This window comes from Vulpes vulpes, chromosome 13, assembly GCF_048418805.1.
Source record: "Vulpes vulpes isolate BD-2025 chromosome 13, VulVul3, whole genome shotgun sequence".
NCBI classification, from domain to species: domain Eukaryota; kingdom Metazoa; phylum Chordata; class Mammalia; order Carnivora; family Canidae; genus Vulpes; species Vulpes vulpes.
The window spans coordinates 91,074,102-91,091,319 of NC_132792.1; the positions used below are offsets into that span (position 1 = coordinate 91,074,102).

The 17,218-nt window shown below is 35.1% G+C and overlaps 1 protein-coding gene across 4 annotated transcripts in view; it reads left to right on the top strand.

Annotated features, from left to right (window-relative positions):
* The window catches only part of METTL4 (methyltransferase 4, N6-adenosine), a 39,022-nt gene extending 32,508 nt beyond the window's left edge, over positions 1 to 6,514 (top strand). For all 4 annotated transcript variants that reach the window (XM_026005878.2, XM_072735046.1, XM_026005879.2 and 1 more), the window contains one exon: positions 4,954 to 6,514. In XM_026005878.2, coding sequence (XP_025861663.1) covers positions 4,954 to 5,099 — 146 coding nt within the window. In that variant the 3' untranslated portion in view covers positions 5,100 to 6,514. The remainder of the gene's footprint in view (positions 1 to 4,953) is intronic.
* The last annotated feature ends 10,704 nt before the right edge of the window (positions 6,515 to 17,218 follow it).

Below are 17,218 nucleotides of genomic sequence, written 5' to 3' on the forward strand. Positions count from 1 at the left end.
GGGCTTGCTGGATGCACTGTGTAGATGTTTTATTTCACCTGCTTTTCCTCCCCTTATTATTGGTAGTTACTCCTTCACTATCCTTGATAGACTGAAGACTGATGGAGCATCTGAGGGATTTAGTTCTACGGGTTTTATTTTACTATGAGGGCTCTATCACTTGCTTATTCTGAAACCAGGAGCTCAGAATAGCAGTCCAAGAAGGGTGGTTAGAATCTCCTTGATACTTGGTGGAGATTCAGTTTTATGTTGAGGTAGTGTTTTTCTGAATCACTGAAAAGGTGATTACTGAAGCCTTACAATTCTCGATAGTCTTAATGCTTTAGTATAATGTTCATCATTTAGTGAAACTAAGCAGCAAGGAATAATGGAAAATTTTGGCTTTGGAGATTGACTCTGACTTTGAATCCTGGCTCTGGTACTTAATGAGTTACTGTAACCATTTTCTACCTTAAAGACCTTATTTAAAGAGAGACTAATGGGGAATGCCTGGGTGGGTCAGCAGTTGAGCATCTGCCTTTGGCTCAGGGTGTGATCCCAGGGTCCCAGGATCAAGTCCCACATCAGGCTTCCTGCATGGAGCCTGCTTCTCCCTCTTCCTGTGTCTCTGCCCCTCTCTCTCTGTGTCTCTCATGAATAAATAAAATCTTTAAAAAGAGAGAGAGAGACACTAATGGTATTTAATCTTTTAGAGTTGTGAGGATTGCTTATATTTTAAATTCTACAGGATAAAATAGAAGCTCAGTAAATGCTAAAATTTTCAAGTGAGAATTCAAAAAAATTGGAATGTGGGGACGCCTGGGTGGCTCAGTTGGTTAAGCATCTCTTGATTTCAGCTCAGGTCAAGATTGTCAGGGTCCTGGGATAGAGCCCCGGCGAAGGATTCCACACTCAGCTCAGAGTCTGTTTGAGATTCTTTCTCCCTCATTTTCTATGCCCTACTCCTCTAAAAAAATATAGAAATGTAGTCCTTGAGACATACTCAATTTGATATTCATTGTTTCCTATTCAAAACAATTTTTAAGGAATATCTATTTTATGAATTTGGTGATCCCTACTTAAAACACCACAAACTTTTAAGCTGCCATTGAGGAAAACTACAGGGTCCCTAGCCTATCATTATTTTGTAGCATATGGGATAGTTCATGACATAGGAAAGTAAATACAAAATCCCAAGGTAATTTTTATTGATTGTGCTTAGGATTTCTGTTATCCTAAATTTTATGCAGAAGAGTCTTCGTAGTGTTAACTTCATTTGAGAAATATTCAGATGTTTACCTGATGATCCATTCTTTAACTTAGAGACATGCTGAATGAATAATCATCTTTAAGTTTGTACTGTCACAGACTCTTCATTGCATGAAATATGTGACTTAAATGAAAAGTGAGATTGTACTGTTCTTTGAAAAAAAAATTCTGTTTGGTACCAGTTATATTCAGTGGAGGAAATTTAATTTGTATTCTTCTCATTTGAATTTTCATTATCATTCAGTGAGTATCAAAGCATAATTTAGTGTTCGTCTTAGGGCTTATATTTTTACTTTTAAAATCTAAAAGCTAAGACCCAGCCTTTCATTCCCAAATTATAAACTGTTTATCGATTCCTTTCACATAGAATAAAATTATATTTAAATGTTAATCTTAAGAAACAAGGTTTTATAATAGTAAATAAAAATTAGTCTTTTATTAACCCTCTTAAAAACTAGTCTTAACAGCCTATATCCATGAAGTGCAGTTCCACCATATTCCCTGTAGAGGACAGCAAAAACACTTTTTTTGGATTGAGAACATTTTAAAACGAAAAGTTAGATTCTTGGGGGGGAAAAATCCACACAACTTGATATGTAACCCTTATGTTTTGGTTAGGTAGTATTTTTGAATTTATGTTACTATGTAGCAAGTGTATGTATTTTTAGATATAGAACCATACAAATTAAAGCCACCAAAAAATAATTTCTGCACTGTATTTTACTCTGAAATCATAACTCTAGGATTTGGGATAGTATGTGTACTATATATAATGCTTAGAACTTGTACATGTAAATGTTCTTAAACATTTTATGCAAATTCATAAAATGAAATACTCTCTTTTGCCTCTAGAAGCACCAAGATTTTTTTTTAATTTTAACTTATTGATACATTTACTCTGTTTTTAAGTTTTGATGTTTCCTGGTACAGATTAAAAGATAAGCCTCAATAGCTATGGCTTATAATCTTAAATGTATGTTAAATGTAAAGATTTAATAAGATAGGCAATTATAAAATAAAAGTATTTGGATCAAAATTGTTTTTTTATATTTTACTTTACAGGAATTTCCATTCCTTTTACTGCTATACTCATTAACAGTTTTATCTGAAGAATAAAACACAGTTGGAAATTCTGTACACTGGTGTTTGAACCCCTTCTTCCGTAGCCCTACCCTTTGTTCCCATAGCAAAAGGGGAATGACTGGCTATGCATGTGTTATTTCCTCTTCTTTCATTAGAAGTATATTTTGCTAATGTCAGATGTTATATAATTAATCAAGTATATGTGTCCTATTCATACTTTAATTTATACATTTGAATTTACTTTTATTTTTTAAAAGATTTTATTATTATTATTTTTTTTATGATAGTCACACACACACAGAGAGAGAGAGGCAGAGACACAGGCAGAGGGAGAAGCAGGCTCCATGCACCGGGAGCCTGACGTGGGATTCGATCCCAGGTCTCCAGGATGGCGCCCTGGGCCAAAGGCAGGCACCAAACCGCTGCACCACTCAGGGATCCCCTGAATTTACTTTTAAAATGAGGTATAATTGACATACACAATTTTATTAGTTTCAGGGATATAATATAATGATTTGATGTATATATATATATTGAGAAATGATCACCAGTCACAGTAAGTCTAGTTAACATCCATTACCATACATAGTTATCAAATTTTTTCCTTGTAATTAGAACTTTTAAGATCTTGAGTTTACTTTTAAGTTGATATTTAAAATTAGTAAGAATAAATCATTTCCATGAATTTGCTTTTCTTTCTTTTGCTTTGTTGTGAACTGTGGTTAACATTTTAAAAATATTACTCCTTGATTTTCTGTTTTTCTCAACCAGAAAGAAAAAAAATGCAGAAATATGTTACATTGAGAAAGTAGGAGATAGTAAATGGCTTTAGGTTTTATGTACTATATTTGTCAACTCCCAAGTGCCTGGCCATCTTTTTCTACTAGATTGTGTACTCTTACAAAACATGGGTATCTGTTTCCTTTGTTAAATTCCATAGCACTGATTATATTGTGTGCTCAGAATAGTAAACATTTTTGACTGGCTAACTCCTTTTTAGATTCCAGATTAAGGTTCCAGAATAGAGTTGCTAATTTATTTGTACCAAAACTCTGTGAACAAACCAGCAAAACAAACAAAACCTTGCTTCAGTATAACCTTAGACCACATTCAAAGTGAATTGAGGTTGGTAAGGCATTGAATTCATGGAGAAAAAATGGAAAAGTAATATAGGTTTATTATCCTCTAGGACTCTGGGGAAATCTTTCTCTTTCAGGTTTAGTAACATTTAATTGTACACTTATAAAAGGACTAGAAATCTTATGTTAGCGTCTCCTAAAAGCTATTAAAGCCCAAATCTGGCTTCAATTGGGTTATAGACAATGAATGCTTTAAATTCTTTGATTTTTGTTAAACAGGACCAATATTTTATTTACAGAAATAAATAATTATTTTATTGTGAAAGTGATTAGAAAACATTATGAACATAAAGTTTTTTATGTATTTTCTTTTAAACTTTACCTATATCATGTGCTCCTAAAGAATACCTATCATTCCTAGAGGAAATATGATAAATTTCTGCCAAGCTCCATCTTATAATTAAGAACTGTATTTAAAAAATGCTCTTCTAGGACTTTTCATCTGTGAATTTTTATTTTCATACCTGTTTTGTAATGTGGTTAATAGAGCTAACCAGCAGTGATTAAGCTGAAATTGATTTATATATTTGTAATCCAAATGAACATGTGCTTTAAAAAAACGATTCCATGCTATTTTCTTTCTGTTACCGTGTATCAATCATAGCATTTAGTCAACATTTGTATGCGGTACCTTTTTACCAATAAAATATAGTTTTTGGTAGTTATTATTAAGGAATAGTTACTTGTGGAAATAATATGGTAAAATTTTAGGTAAAAATGATCTACAATTTGGAAATGATGGGATGTGCTACCAAGTTATAGCTATGAAGATATTGTATTTGTTATATGTGTTCCATATTTTTATCGGTATCCAGTTCTTCATTTACTTTCTTTTGCTAATGAATATGCTTGCAGAGACATCTGTTTTTTATGTGGATTACTTTTCTGTTGTTCCTGTATATTTTTCTTGCAGAGATTAAGATTTATTAAAAAATTCAGTTTCAGTGCTCAGGAGATGTGTCAGCAATATTGGAAAACTGGAAAGTCATCTGTGAGGGTGTTAAAATCCTATTTCTCATCTACAACTGAAAACTGATAAATCAGGACTCCCCAAAGTTCTGATGGTATTGTTTCCAATCTCAGGATTGCTTATTTCAAATGATTTCTAACTATAAATAGAATAGCCTGTGATGAAATCCTTGGAACTAATTAGCTGTCTTTTGTTTGTTTTATTTTATTTATTTTTTTTAATTTTTATTTATTTATGATAGTCACACACACAGAGAGAGAGAGGCAGAGAGACAGAGACATAGGCAGAGGGAGAAGCAGGCTCCATGCACCGGGAGCCCGACGTGGGATTCGATCCCGGGTCTCCAGGATCACGCCCTGGGCCAAAGGCAGGCGCCAAACCGCTGCGCCACCCAGGGATCCCCTGTTTGTTTGTTTTAAAGGAAACAATCCTACTTTTCTGCTTTTAACTGCTAAAAGGAAATTGATTCCTTTCTTAATAATAATTTTTGTGTTTTTTCTCTTTTTTGAACAGAGGTTCTAAAAGACTATGTCAAGCCAGATGGGGAGTGTTTGGAATTGTTTGCTCGAAATTTACAGCCAGGTTGGACTAGTTGGGGCAATGAAGTTCTCAAATTTCAACACTTGGATTATTTTGTTGCTCTGGAGTCTAAAAGCTGACTTTGATCATAAAGTTGTGATTTTCTTCAGTTTTTCCTCACCTCTTTTTCCTTCATTCGAACTGATTTTTCCTTTTCTTACCAACCAGTATGCTTAGAAATGTAAACAGGACTTGATTTTTCTGCAAAGGACCAGAAGTGACAAATCTTTATGTAGTTTTGGGATGAATTTACTTCAGTTGCACTAGTAGTCCCCATTATTCCAGATTCACTGCAAATAAAGAGGTAAGCAGTTAGAAAAATTATAAGACTTTCTTATTGAAAAGTTTGGAAAGAATACACTATGGACCAGATATCATAATTCTGCTTATGGATGTGTTTTGTTTGGCACATATGGTGGTATAAAAAAAAATTGAACCATCATTTGAAAAAGCAGGACATTTCACATAAAGTGTAGATTTCTGCCTTTCTTTAAACATCAGAAACTCTGGCTGCAGTGTAGTCTCTATTCTTTCTGGCATCAGTAAGTAGGACCCAGTGGTAGCAGCAAAATTGGGAAGGGACATGGGCTTTACAGTTTACCACAGTAACAATTGCTCTGTGCTACTCACTTATATTATCTAGTTGGCCCTGTGTAACCAAAACTTATGACCTCTGGTATACTGTTCCATTCTGGAAAAAATATGGAGAGACCTGCCAAGTACCTCATCATTGTACTGAGCTTATGAAACAGTTTTGGAGGGTTTGACATTGCATTGAGGGTCACTATTCAAGTACTTCTTGGTTTTGTTTGGTTTTCTAGAAGATTTAAAAAATATATTTCTTATAAAAATGTTAGAAGATAAACACTGCTTATGATTTAAAAGATATTTATATTATTTAGTTTTCCACAAATATTTCTTTAATAAGTAAAATATTCTACTGAAATGATCCTTGTTTGTAACTTTTTTAAAAAATTGAGGTATAATTTTACATAAAATTATCTAATTTTTACTCTAGGGTTCAGTGAGTTTAGAAAACAGATATACAGTTATCTGCTTATCACCGTAGTCATGATGTAGAACATTTTCTTCACCTCCAAAACTCATGTGTCCAATTATAGTCAGTCCCTCCCTTCCACCCCTGGCCTTTGGTGAACAATGATTTGTTTTCTATCATTAGTTTTTTAGAATTTCATATAAACAGGATCATAGAATATGTAACCTGTTGTGTCTGGCTTCTTTCACTTAGCATTTTGACAAAAATATTTATATAATTTACAGCTTTTCTATGGATATTTATCTGCTAAGTAAAATGTTAGGTTGGAATGATTATCTGACAGGGTTGCCAATTTGTTTACTGATTTTGCCAAAGAAAAATGTTATTTTTGAAGTTTGTTCATTCTTTGAGTATGTGAATATAGTATTATAGGCCTAATTTTGTATTTACAGAGGTATTCTAACTTGTTATTGAAATAAAAAAAGTATTAAACATGAAGCAAACTTCTCACGGTCTCATTTGAAACTATTTACAACCTCTTGTAGTATTTGTAGATTTTATATAATTTGTGGAAACATTTTATTCTCACCAAGTTTTTGGACTCTTATTTTTGCATCACAAATACTGATACTTGAGAGAAAAAGAATTTTTATTTACAGAATGTGGTATTCAAGACAGAGGTTTTGTTTTGTTTTGTTTTTAAGACACAGAAATCATAGTCTTAGCTCTCTGCTCCTGAGTTGTACAACCTGTGGGCCTTGTTTGTAATGCCTGTTTAATTATTGGGCTCTCTTTTGAACAAAGGATAGTTCTGCAAAATGGAACAATCACATCCCTTGTGAGAACAAAAACGTCAGACTAGGAACTTTGAACTTTGATTTCATTACCACTAAATTTTAGCCAACTGACCTAATGAACTTTTTATTATTCACTTAATGTTATATCTTCATTCAGAGATTTTTATATTACCTTTAAAACTTGTAAGGATTTTGTTTTCTGTCATTCTTTTTATAGAGTTAAAGTCTTTTAGGACTCTTGGAAATGCTTAGGCAAAGGGATAGAGCTAATGTTTGTTGAATAGTGTGTGTTACTCTTCACTATGTTTTTTATATTTGCTTGCATTTAATCCTTGTACAGTCCTGAGAGATATTATCTCCATTTAATAGTCAAGAAAACTGAGGCCAAGGAGACTATTTTGTCCTAAAATCTGTAATAAGTATTAGAATTAGGATTGGAATGCATAGCTCCCTGATTCCAGAGTCCATGCCATATTCCATATAAGAACATGGAAAACTGAGCAAATGACTAACAATTTCTAAAGTGCTATCAGTTCCCTCGAGCCCAGCTCTAGTGTTCAGTTTGATTTTGACTTACCTGGAGGCAATCCAATCACAGTTGACATCCTGAGCAATCACACGAAAAGTCATTTCACCTGCACGTGGTTAGCAGTGGGTGCCACACAAGATAATTTGGGGAATCTTGCTTCATAAGATTTTATCTTTAGAATTCATGGCCTTTCTCTTGAGGCTCTTTCACCCTCCCATACAGGGTCCATTAGAGTCACAGAGTATTTAACTACTTTTTTGGAAGCAAATCCTCTTTAAGTTGGTCCTTTTTTGTCTTCCTTTCTCATTCAGCCTTTATTTGTATCCTGTGTAGTCAAAGTTCAACTTAGTTTCATTCAGTTCTCTTGGCCACTTTAGGCCCAGGATGTTTTTTGTATAGATGGTAGTCAGTTCCATTAGCACACAGTGCATTCTGAAGCCAGCCTGCCTAGCTTTGCACCCCAACTTTTTCAACTACTAGCTTAAGACTTTGGGAAAGTTAGTTAAGTCTATGCTTTAGCCTCTTCATGCATTGAAATGGGCAGTAATAATACTTAATTCTTAAGTTGTTATGAGGATTAAATGAGTTAACACATGTTAGATACTTAGAACTATACTTGGAGTATTATAAGCAATCAGTAATGTTTGAACTCTTCGCATATTTTTAGTTTTAGGTCAAAAAGGTTTTCTTTAAAAAAAAAAAGTTTTCTTTCACAATCTACTCCAATTCAGGGGATTCACCTGACAATTCATAGAGTTTTTCTGTTAAACATCATATTTTCTTGATTTTTTTCTTGAGATTGGATTTCCTAGCTTACACCTGGTTTCATAGATGAAGAAGCTTTGAAATCCATCATTTCCATTGTGGTCCTGGCTTAAAACAAATCATTAAAAACATTAAAACGAAGACCACATGTAGCTTTGGGCTTTAGCTCTTGACTCTGAACTTCATAGTTACTCTGTGTTGTTCTTTGGTGACTTCCATAAGTGGTTAATTGGTGGCCTTTCTGATGTTTCTTCTATATTCAGAGACTTTAGGCTGGTATCACATTAATTTTGGTTCAAAATAGATTTGTTACACTTTGCTGGAGGATCTGTTACACCTGCAGGAACTTGATTTTTATGTGCAGCAGCTGTGGAGTGAATGTTTGTACCTTCCCAAAATTCGTATGCTGAAACTAAGTGTGATGGTATTTAGGGGTAGGGCTTTGGGAGACAATTAGGGTTAGATTAAGTCATCAGTGTTGGGCCCTCATAACAGGATTAATGGTATTATAAAAACAAAACAGGGATCCCTGGGTGGCGCAGCGGTTTGGCGCCTGCCTTTGGCCCAGGGCGGGATCCTGGAGACCCAGGATCGAATCCCACATCAGGCTCCCAGTGCATGGAGCCTGCTTCTCCCTCTGCCTATGTCTCTGCCTCTCTCTCTCTCTGTGACTATCATTAAATAAAAAAAAAAAATTTAAAAACAAAACAAAACATGAAACTTCACTCTGCGAGTAAACACCAAGAAAAGGCCAGATAATAGCATAACCAAGAAGAGGGCACTCGCCAGGAAACTGACCATGCTGATACCTGGTCCTGAACTTTGAACCTCCTGAATCGTGAAGAATAAATATTTATTGTGTAAGCCACCCAGTCTGGTAATTTGTTAACAGTAGCCTGGAACTGACTGAGACAGCCACCAAAGGGATTTTCTAGTTGATAAGATACCTACTAAGTAAATAAGACCTTTTTCTTTGGTCTAGAAGTGAGAATAGGTTTTTCTTCCTGGATGTCACCATTTGAGAGAGGCCAGTGTCACTGTGGGCTGGTTGTCTTCTTAGAGGAAGATAGATTGGTTGACTCAGGTCTGGACCAGGCTTTAATTGCTACCTTTGCTCTGTCCTTGCTGTAAGCTGTATCTACTTTGTCCTATTCGAGTCCTTTAAATTCTATGACTCAAGATCATTCTTATGAGAAATCTCAAATGCACCTTTCAGGTTTGGTACCCTAGAGACATTTCTTTAGTGAATTTTTATATATTCAGCTTCAGTGAGACTTTGGGTTTTCTACCGATAATGATTCAGGGGAGGATTATAATTACATTAAAGGGCCTTCCCTTCCCTGAAAATGCTCTGCAGTTCACCTCATTTGACTCATATCATGCACTGGCCTGCCACACCCTGGGAAGCACCACAGCACTGTTGGCATAGTTCTCTGGTTATCAGAGTTCTTTTACGTCAATTACATCACTTTACCCTCAAAGCAGTTTTATGGAGTTGTAGTTATAATGAGGGAACAGGTTCATAGAGGGTAGCTGACATGGCTAATAAGTGATAACCAAGACTTGAATTCTGATTCTTAAGTTAGGGCACTTTATGTTGTATCATGTTTGCTAATGAACCTGAGATCTTAATAATAGGCTCATTATCCACTAATCAGAGGATCCATTGGGTAGCCTGAAGGAAATTTAGAATGGTTCATATATAATCATCCAAACATACCTTTCTGAGTATATGATATAACCAGTCTTGGGTTACTACCAATATTTTTCATTAGAGATTTTAGTGACATTGATTGAACTGATAGCTGGAGTGCCACTCACTCAGAATGAGATGGGCTGTTAAACATTTTGATACAAGCCATGAGCACATTTACCATGAAATTATGTGTCCCTCAATTAGATTAGCCATCTAAGTTCACATTTTTAAAGAAAACTCTTCTGCAAAATATAGATTTGTACTTGAAGGTGGCTATTCAAGTGGTGAGAAAGGAGAGCTTATATAAGGTAAGTAGGGGTACAAATTATTTTATGTACCATGGTGATCTGCTACCAGTGTTTGGTTGTATGGACCAACCCAGAACTACATAAATGGTCTTAATTCATGGTTCTATTGACTAGTCTACTCCAGCTTGAAAGCAAGTCAGATTACCTTGATAGCTCCATAACCAGCCTTTTCCCTTGAATTTTTTTTTCTTTCTTTCTTTCTTTCTTTCTTTCTTTCTTTCTTTTTCTTTCTTTCTTTCTTTCTCTTTCTTTCTTTCTTTCCTTCCTTTCTTTCTCTTGCTTTTCTTTCTTTCTTTCTTTCTTTCTTTCTTTCTTTCTTTCTTTCTTTCTTCTTTCTTTTTCTTTCTTTCTTTCAGATTTATTTATTCATTCATTCATGATAGACATAGAGAGAGAGAGAGAGAGAGGCAGAGACACAGGCAGAGGTAGAAGCAGGCTCCATGCCAGGAGACCTACGCAGGACTCGATCCCAGGACTCCAGGACCACACCCTGGGCCAAAGGCAGGCGCTAAACTGCTGAGCCACCCAGGGATCCCCTTCCCTTGAATTTTCCTAGGAGTTAACCTAAATCTGGGACTTCTGTGAACTTCCCAGTTCTGGGAACTTTTTGGTCTTTTTCAGTAGCAGACCCCAAGTCCTTGGCACCATATAAAAACAAATTGATCTCTAGGGGTAGAGAACATGAGGAAACTTTTTTCATTTGCTTTTTCTGATCAGGCTTTGGCCTAATTATCAGATTACTGTGACACAACAATGGCATAACTTTGGATGACAGCTAAGGCAAATGAATAGTCACTTACAGTATTAAATCATTTTTGGTCAATATCTCTAAGGAAAAACATAAGGCACCCAGCTTGATTTTTAGCATCTCCCCAAATTACCCACATGTGCTGATTGTTAGTCAGACTAGACTGTTATTTGAATTTAGGACTCTGCTTTTGCTCATGAATCTTCCTCAGGAACAAACTAGGCTGTGGGATCACCTGGGTCTATATTTTGAGTCTTGATATTCATCTTCTGAGTGATTGAATAATTATTTAAACTACACTTTCTTGTATTCTAAAGAATATGAAGGCTAATTTTTGGACCTTGTAGGATTATTATGAGGATGAAATGGAATAATGTATATGAATGTATATTAAGTTTCCTAGCATAGGACCTGGTACTTAGAAGTTATTCAATATAAATACTTAGTTCTCTTTATTTGCAGTCTTCCTGGTAGCATATCTTACTTCATGATACACTTTTTTTGCCCCTGAAGGAAGGCTTTTTATTGTTGCTCTTAGAGCCGCTTTTCACATGCTTGGATTATTCAGATATGTTTTCCCTCACATTTATCATAAAAACTGAAAAGCGATTTATTCTTCAGATGGCTCGCTGAAAAAAAAATGACGACTTTATATCCTCTTGACTATCTTAGGAGAGGAGGACAAATTTTTATTTATGTTTCTCCTATCAGCAGATCTGGAACTGCCAATATTTAATGAATGACTAAACTAACTCCTGGCCTCAGGTATCTTTGAACTCAGTTGAGTAGAAGACTCTTATAAGAAACCATTAGAGCATAACAAAATGTGCAAAGACTAAATGGCAGAATAGAGGGAAAGTGATGCAAAAGTTTAGAGAGGCAGATCACTTAGAGATCACTAAGCAATATGAGAAATGGAGAGCAGGAACCAAGTCCTGATTAAATCTTGGTTTATTTTCTTACTGTAGGAGTGACTGTAAGGATGTTACTAGGCAATAGGCAGCTAAAATGTGAGTTCAGAAGAGTTACAAAGAGAGCATTTTGTTCTTGATTGTAAACTTAAAATTTTTTTTTCTCTAGAAATATAGAGGATATTAGTACATGCAATTTTATCAGTTTGTTAGAGCTAGAGGCTAAATTAACAGGAGTTTTTTCCTACTCTGATATTTTCCACCTTTTGAATTAAAATGTTATCTGGGTATCTTTTCTAGATTTGTCTGGTAGGATCATTTTTATTATTTTATAATAATATATATTATTATTGGGTATAATAATATACCCAATACAAGGTATAATTGATATAAGTAAGTTGCACATATTTACAATGTAGAGTTTAATGAACTTGGACTTTCGTGTATACCTGAGAAGCCACCAACACAAAGTAATAAACATAATCTCCCAAGATTTTGTCAAAGCTCTATATATTCATCTTCTCTAACTGCCTCTCTACATTTTATCCCTATGCAATCACTGTTCTGCATTCTGCACCATAGAGTTGGGTACATTTTCTAAAATTGAACCTAGATGAAATTATACAGCATTCACTCTTATTTTGTGTATCTTCCTTCACTCAAAACATAATTATTTTGAGATTCTTTATTTTTTTGTGTATCAATAATTCATTCCTTTTTATTGCTGAGTAGTATTAAATTGTATGCACATACCACATCTTTTCATGTATTGGTTTTCTATTGCTGCAGTAACAAATTTGCAGTAACAAATTACCACAATCATAACAACTTAAACGTTCATTAGTAATTCACAGTTTTGTAAGTCAGAATTCTGAGCAGTCTCACCTGAGTCACTGCCAAGAATCTCAAAAGACCAAAACCAAGGTTTGGGCTGGGCTGAGCTCTTATCTGGAGGCTCTGGGGAAGAATCCATTTTCAAGGTCATTCAGGTTGCTAGATAAATACAGTTCTGTTTCCTTGATGGCTGTCAGCTAGTAGTCAACTCTCAACGTTTGGAGGCTGCTCTCCAGTTCTTGCCCATGGTTCTATCTTCAAAGTCATGATAGCATGTTGAGTATTTAGCCTTCAATACTTCCCCTTGTGCAGCCACCTAAAGAAAAGACTTGTAAAGGGCTTTTGTGATTAGATTTGACCCACCTGAATAATCTCCCTTTTGTGAGTGATAATGTGATCATATTCGTAGATATTCATAGATTCTAACCAAATTCAAAGGAGAGGAGGTTTTACAAGTGTGAAGCTCTTTGGGAGTCATTCTTAGAATTTTGCCTATCATGGGCCCAACCTCTGGCCCCCAGTGATCCATGTGTGTCCCATGTATAAAATATATTTCCTCCTCCTCAAACTTTGCAAGGGTATCATTCCATTATAGCATCAGTTCAAAGTTTAGGATCTCATCTAAATTTCTTCAACTTAAAAGTCCTAGATCGCATCCTTTAAGTCACCTAAATCAGGTTAGAATTGAGGCTTCTGATAAATAATCCATTAAGTACAGCTTCTGGACAAAATTCCTGTCCATTTGAGAACCTGTGGAACGAAAGAAATAAGTCCTGCCTCAAACATAACCAACATACAATAGTGGGATAGGCAAAGCATAAGAGTTCTAGTTATTCCGGTTAAAAAAGAGGGTATATGAAAAAAAAAGGCCTTATTTGTCCAAAACAGTTTGAAAATCTAGTCAAGTGAACTCCAGGCAGACTTGCTTGATTAGATTTCAATAAAAGTTCAGTAAAGTTTGGCAGTAATGCTGGCTTCCAGCTCTTGGCTCCACCCTCTAAGCTCTGGTTTATCTCTCTTGTCTCTTGTTTTCATCCTTTGAGTTACTCTTCCTTTTCTATGAAAGATAGCATATTACAGCTAACTTCTTTTATCAACCTATTTCCTGTCAGTTTAATTTGGAGGGGTGGTGGGTATTGTGCATTGACAGCCTTCTTTTCGTTTTCTACTCTCTCCCCTTTAGGCCAAGCTGGTATCATTTCTGCTGATATAAATTCTGAAGAACCGTATGGATCTTGTTTGGAATTGTTTTTTTAGATGATTTTTATCAACTTGGGGAAGTTCCCTTCTATTGTTTTGAGAGTTTTTATTATGACTAAATGTTGTATTTCATCAAATGCCTTTTCTGTGTCAATTGATAAGATCATATGATTTTTTTCCTTTAGTTTGTAGATCTGATGTATTACATTCACTGGCTTTCAAATTTTGAGGTAGCCTTTCAAATCGAATAAATCCTTCTTGAATGAGGTCTATAATTCTTTTTTATATACTGTTTTTGATTTGCTAATATTTTAAAAAAGTCTTTACTGAACCCAGGATCATTCACATTTTGTTATTTTTTTCTTCTAGAAGTTCTATAAAATTTGATTTATGATCTACTTATAGTTATTTTTATGTTTAGTATGAGTTAAAAGTCAATGTTGATTTTTTTTCTAAATGTATCACCAGTTAATACAGCACTAATTGCTGATAAATCTTTCTTTTCTGCTACTGAGTTATCTTGGCATCTTTGTTGAAAACAGTTGACAAAGATATATGCATCTATTGATAGATTCTTAGTTTTATTCCATTGAACTGTGTCTTTATTTATGCCAGTCCACACTATCTTGATTACTGTAGTTTATAATAAGTTTTGAAATCAAATAGGATCAGTCCACAAACTTTGTTGTTGTCTTTGGTCATCACTTTTTAAAAAAATTTTTTTAATTTAAATCTAGTTAGTTAACATATAGTGTAATATTGGTTTCAGGAGTAGAATATATATATATATATTTTTTTAATAATAAATTTATTTTTTATTGGTGTTCAATTTGCCAACATACAGAATAACACCCAGTGCTCATCCCGTTAAGTGCCCCCCTCAGTGCCCACCACCCAGTCACCCCCACCCCCCGCCCTCCTCCCCTTCCACCACACCTAGTTCATTTCCCAGAGTTAGGAGTCTTCCATGTTCTGTCTCCCTTTCTAATATTTCCTACCCATTTCTTCTCCCTTCCCCTCTATTCCCTTTCACTATTATTTATATTCCCCAAATGAATGAGACCATATAATGTTTGTCCTTCTCCGATTGACTTATTTCACTCAGCATAATAGCCTCCAGTTCCATCCACGTCGAAGCAAATGGTGGGTATTTGTCATTTCTAATGGCTGAGTAATATTCCATTGTATACACAGACCACATCTTCTTTATCCATTCATCTTTTGATGGACGCCGAGGCTCCTTCCACAGTTTGGCTATTGTGGACATTGCTGCTATAAACATTGGGGTGCAGGTGTCCCGGCGTTTCATTGCATCTGTATCTTTGGGGTAAATCCCCAGCAGTGCAATTGCTGGGTCGTAGGGCAGGTCTATTTTTAACTCTTTGAGGAACCTCCACACAGTTTTCCAGAGTGGCTGCACCGTTTCACATTCCCACCAACAGTGTAAGAGGGTTCCCTTTTCCAGTAGAATTTAGTGACTTATCACTTATGTATAACACCCAGTGCTCATCCCAACACATGCCCTCAATACCCATCACCCATTTAGTCCACCCCCCACCCATCCCTCCACCAGCAATCATGTTTGTTCTCTATAGTTAAAAGTCTCTTATGATTTGCCTCTCTCTCTCTTTTTTTTAACCCTCCCCCATGTTCATCTGTTTTGTTTCTTAAATTCCACATATGGTCATCACTTAAGAGATACTATTTTTATTTGTAAAATTTACATTTAAAAATTAGTAACACCAAACATTTAAAAATATTAGGCCATTTATATTTCTTTCATGAGTTAGTAATAGCTCTTTTTGATTATCCATTATCTGGATGAGGCATTCATATTTTCAAATTAATTTTTCTAAGCCTTTAAAATGGGAACTTAAAACATACACAAAATAAGAGACAGTGATATAATGAATCTCTACCCATTATTCAACTTCAACAATTACCAACCTGTGACCAGTTTTGATTACTTTATACCCCTGCCTACTCCTCCCACCTGGATTGTTAAAAAGACAATCCTAGACATCTTATTATTCCACCTATAGTGTCCTCATTCTACAGATGAGCAAAGTAAGATTCAGAGAGTTTAAATGATTTAGTCAAAGTCATATAGCTAATAGGTGGCAAAACTGGGACCTGAACCCCAGTCTGTTTTCACTTCAAAGCTTACACTTTGTTTCTTTATTTTTAAAGCACTTTAAAAGAGTGCTTTACTCTTTTACTGAGATGAGATTGGAATGAAAAGACTACATATTTAATGTATACAACTTGATGAGTCTGGGAATAAGTATATACCTGTGAAACTATCACCACTATCAAGGCCATAAACATGTATCACCTCCCAAAGTTTCCTCCTACCTTTTTATTACTACTTTTAGAAATAGTAGTATTTGTGTATGTGTTTGTGTGTGTATGTGTTAGAATATACTCCTCCTGTATCTCCCTCTCTCCTTCACCTGTTTTGCCAACCTTCCACTTCCCCTTTGGCAATCAATCTGTTCTCTTTATTTATAGCTCTAATTCTGCCTTTTGTTTGTTGATTTTCTTACTTTTTTAGATTCTATTTATGAGTAGAATCATATACTATTTGTCTTTCTCTGTCTTATTTCACTTAGCATAATACCCTCTAAGTCTACTCATGTTGTTTCAAGTGGCATGATCTCATTCTTTTTGGTTGTGTAATATTCATTTTCCTTATCCATTTCATCTATTGGTAGACACTTAGGTTGTTTCCGTATCTTGGCTATTGCAAAAAATGCTGCAATAAACATATGGGGTGTGTCTCTTTTCTAATAGTGTTATAATTTTCCTTAGGTAAATACTCAATAGTAGAATTATTGGATCATATGGTAGTTCTATTTTTAATTTTTTGAGGAATGTACATACTATTTTCCAAAGTGGCTTTATCAATTTACATTCTCACCAGCAGTGCACAAGTGTTCCTTTATCCTCACATCCTCGCCAACATTTGTTTTGTTGCTTCTCTTTCATTTTTAATTTTACTTATTTGGGTCTTTTCTCTTTTTTTCTTGATGAGTCTGGCTAATAGTATGTCAGTTTCATTTATCTTTTCAAAGAACTAGCTCTTGGTTTCATTGATTCCCCCCCCCCCCCACATTGTCCTTTTAGTCTCTATTTCATTTATTTCTGCTGTGATTTTTATTATTTTCTTTCTTCTCCTCACCTTGAATTTTGTTCTTCTTTTCTCGTTCCTTTTGAAGGAAGGTGAAATTGAGTTTTTTCTTTTTTCTGAGGTAGTTTTGTATTGCTTTATACTTCTTTTTTTTTTTTTTTTTTTATGATAGTCACAGAGAGAGAGAGAGAGGCAGAGACACAGGCGGAGGGAGAAGCAGGCTCCATGCACCAGGAGCCCGATGTGGGATTCGATCCCGGGTCTCCAGGATCGCACCCTGGGCC